The following is a 3,837-nucleotide window of genomic DNA, read 5'->3' on the forward strand; positions in this document are numbered from 1 at the left end:
TTTATAACATAAATTAACTGTTTATGTCTTTATTTTTGAAAAGAAAGTACTACTTCCTTTATACACACACATACTTATACATATACAAAGTAATAATTAATTTTTTCATATAAAAGAAATAGTTACGTTCTCAACTAGTAACATAACAACTAATCAATTAAATCCAGACCGAATTACATAGGGTTTCGATTTAAAGATGATTCTATCATGCTCTTCCAAATCGTCTTCCTCTTTGTTGATATGAACGTAATGCCTTAACAAATTCATCTTCTCCAAAATCAGGCCAAAGAGTATCAGTGAAGTACATCTCACTATAAGCTGATTGCCAAAGATAGTAATTACTTATACGTAATTCGCCGCTTGTTCGAATGAGCAAATCGGGTAATGGCATGTCCGTAACATTAGTTTGAAGATGTTCTTCAAACAAAGACTTGGTTATATCTTCGGGTTGAAGAAGGCCATCCTTCACTTTGGTAGCAATGTTTTGACAAGCATGTACTATATCATTTTGACCACTGTAACTCATTGCTAAAACAAGATGAATCCCTTTGTAGTCTTTTGTTTCTTCTTCGATTTCTTCAACTGCTTTTCTTAAGGAATCAGATAGTGGAGATCTATCTCCAATCACAGAAACTCGTCCTCCATATCTGTTTATTATGTTAGCTCAAGAAAACTCTAAGGATTTAAAAAAATATTTATGGTCAAAGTTATACTTTAAAAAAATGAAATTAAAGTTGCATATATAAGATAGAAGCAGATATTCATGAAAGAGAGCGAGTGTGAAAGCTGATACTCTATTTGTGTTTTAATAGGTGTTACACTTTGACCAAACACGCATGTGAATACATAACTTTAACCATTAATTTATCTTATTATATATTAGTAAAATTATAGAAGAATTCATATTACGAAAGTATACATTATAATGAATCCAACAATAAATTATACAATGACATTTTTTTTTATATTGGTAAATTAATCAAGTCATAATCATTACGTGAATAGAGAAAAAAGTAAAACACTCATTAAAACATGGACAGAGTAGTGTGCAACAACTCCTCATTAAAATAATTAATCAAGATGTCAGGAGTACTCGCACTATTTTTAAATAGAATGTCTGGGTGTTAGTATAGCCTTTCAATTACTACTTATAAGACAAGATGAGAATTGATTCCAGGATCACCTGAAATCGGGAGGAGATATCTAACCATTTAAGCTATCCCTCACTCTCATAATTAAGACTAAGGACTTGTTCTCTTTAGTTCAGTTTAGCTCCAATCAATTCAGTTCAGTAAATCGGAACATGTCCTAAAGAGTTACTAAATCAAGTGTGTTGGTTGGATTCAGATCAAATCTTTTAAAGTCGGGTCATATCAAATTTTGGTTATATAAGAACTTTAATTAGGTCTATTGTGGGATCAGATTTATTTAATTAGGTCAATTCGAGTATTTTCAAGTTATTCTCAAGCTTAGCATGCATGTCCAATTCAGTTGCTAAACTTGGTAAAATAGAAATACGTTAACTATATGAATACATAAAAATTCTAAGTAATTATAAGGTGCTCTTTACCTACGACAATTGCGTAGTAGATAGTACTTCAATGATCCTTCGAAAAGTTCGAGCAAGAAGTCAACTTCATCCTTGTATAAACAACAAAAACACATACAATATACGAATTAATTGAGGTGTTATATACTTAATCTTATTTTATCTTAATGTGAATAGTTTATATCTTTTACATAATAATGTACTAACATTCACTGGACAAACTGTTGAACTAATAATATTAAACATAAAACTACTAAAGTGATGAGAGAATAAAACAAACAACAAATTTTCTGACTAATTCAATACTCTCATAAAAATATTTAATACACACTGAAGAATAAATAGCAAATTCAATAACTAGAATAGCCTAAAACTTAGGAACATAATTCCACTATCCTATGATCTTAGCAACGTAACAAATTGACTCACTAACAAAGGTTTACTGACAACACCTGAAACTAATAATTTCTTAACAATACACCACTATCATTATTTGCGCCCAACTAAATGTTATACATAGCCCTTAGGGCTACATATAAACATTAAATTTACACTTGAAAATCGTAAAAAGTTAAGAAATCATCAAAATATAAACATTAATAACACTGATTTACGCGTGTTTTTCTCGTGAATTCCTAATTTTATACAATTTCCAAGAGTATATGTCTTTATTTTTCTTAACAATACATGGACTTTATTTTCTTATCTGAATTTATTTAAATTTACTAATATGTCTTTTGTAGAATGAAGGTGAAAAGAACACAAAAAATCCTTAGAAATCAAACTCACCTTTGGACGAAGCCAGTTCTCAGATGAGAACATAAAAAGCGAGATAATAGGAATATTCCATCTTCGACACAGAGTAATAATCTCCCCTAAAGTCGCGAGACCAGCTTCATAGCCTTCAACAGGTATAAGCCCTCTCTTCTTAGCCCACCTCCGATTCCCATCCAATATCATAGCCACATGCCGCGGCATCAATTCGCGTTGTAGCCCCTTTGGTAGCTCACCATCACCTTCAATATTACCATCCAGCTTTAATGCTGATGATAATATGTTCACAAATTCCCTTTTATACACTTGTTCTTGTTTCTTTTTGAGAAATAGGAATAATGGCATGCTTAAAATCCAACTTGGGATTATTGCCATGATAATTGAGCATATTTTTATTAAGATTCTCATGTCTCCAATTGTTTTTCTCTTTCTTTGAGTTTTAGAATTGGTTGGTTTTTTCTCCTAGGGGTTTATTCTAAATCAACTAATGTCATGAGTATATATAAGCATAAAATATAAGCTTATGCCTTAAAATTGCTACATGCATGATTTCATTAAGTAATTTGTTGCGTTGACCTTTTGAGGCATGTGCTATAATGAGTTGTGAGTCTTGCAATTGGAAGCAGAAAAACTGATTCTATTGACCTAACCTTGAAAAAAATAATTCTGATTCAGATTTTAACTTATATGGTTACAATAGTTAGTATGACTCAAATTTAAAATAGACCCGACCTGACCTTACTGACTCCGACGATATAGACACTCGAATTGACAACCATACTTGTGAATGATCTATTGTAAACAGTGAAGTTATTACTTGTAAAGCACATAAATGTTGAAATTCAGAGAAAGACAAACATGTACTACAAGGTATTAAACACACTCATGAAATTTAGGGCGTGTTAGACACTAGCTTTTAAGTAGCGTTTAGGTAGCTTTTAGTGGTTTGACTTATTCAAATCATTACTTAGTAAAAAATATGAGTGTTTGGCAATGTAGTAGTGAGAGTAGAGTTTAGTTGTTGGAGTAGATGTTGTGAAAAATTAATTTTATTAGCTTATGTGAAAAGCTAGGTAACTGTTAGAATTTTTCTTTTATATTTGTAGAATTTTACGGCTAACAGCCAGTAGCGAAGCCTGAATTATTGGGGGGGGGGGGGTGGAGGGGCAAGATCATATATGTGTATGTATAATTTTATAACTATTAAGTTGATGACATTTGCTAAAAAAAAAAGCAAATATTGTTAGTTACAAAATTTGATCTCTTCACATCTTGTCCACTATTATATGGAAAAAAACCAACTCCTCTACACCAAACTTTATGACAATTAATTATAAACAAATTTAGTTTTTATCTTGAGCCAAGGGGAGGCCAAGGCTCCACCAGTCCCCTCTGGGTCCGCCCTTGCTAACAGCTAGTCAACAGCTAGGTTACCAAACACTCAGACTTGATTATTTATTTTCACAGTAACATCTAGATGATAGTTAACAGCTACACATACAACCAACATCTGT

General features: G+C 31.7%; 1 protein-coding gene across 1 annotated transcript; it reads right to left on the minus strand.

Annotated features, from left to right (window-relative positions):
• Positions 1-205: 205 nt before the first annotated feature.
• LOC145583167 (cis-prenyltransferase 4, chloroplastic-like) lies at positions 206-2,731 on the minus strand. Its single transcript, XM_081640341.1, has 3 exons — positions 2,339-2,731; positions 1,571-1,641; positions 206-647 (listed from the first exon to the last, which is right to left on the minus strand). The coding sequence occupies exons 1-3, from the start codon at positions 2,729-2,731 to the stop codon at positions 206-208; spliced, it is 906 nt and encodes a 301-aa protein (XP_081496467.1).
• Positions 2,732-3,837: the final 1,106 nt, after the last annotated feature.

This window comes from Chenopodium album, chromosome 2, assembly GCF_948465745.1.
Source record: "Chenopodium album chromosome 2, dcCheAlbu1.1, whole genome shotgun sequence".
NCBI lineage: Eukaryota > Viridiplantae > Streptophyta > Magnoliopsida > Caryophyllales > Amaranthaceae > Chenopodium > Chenopodium album.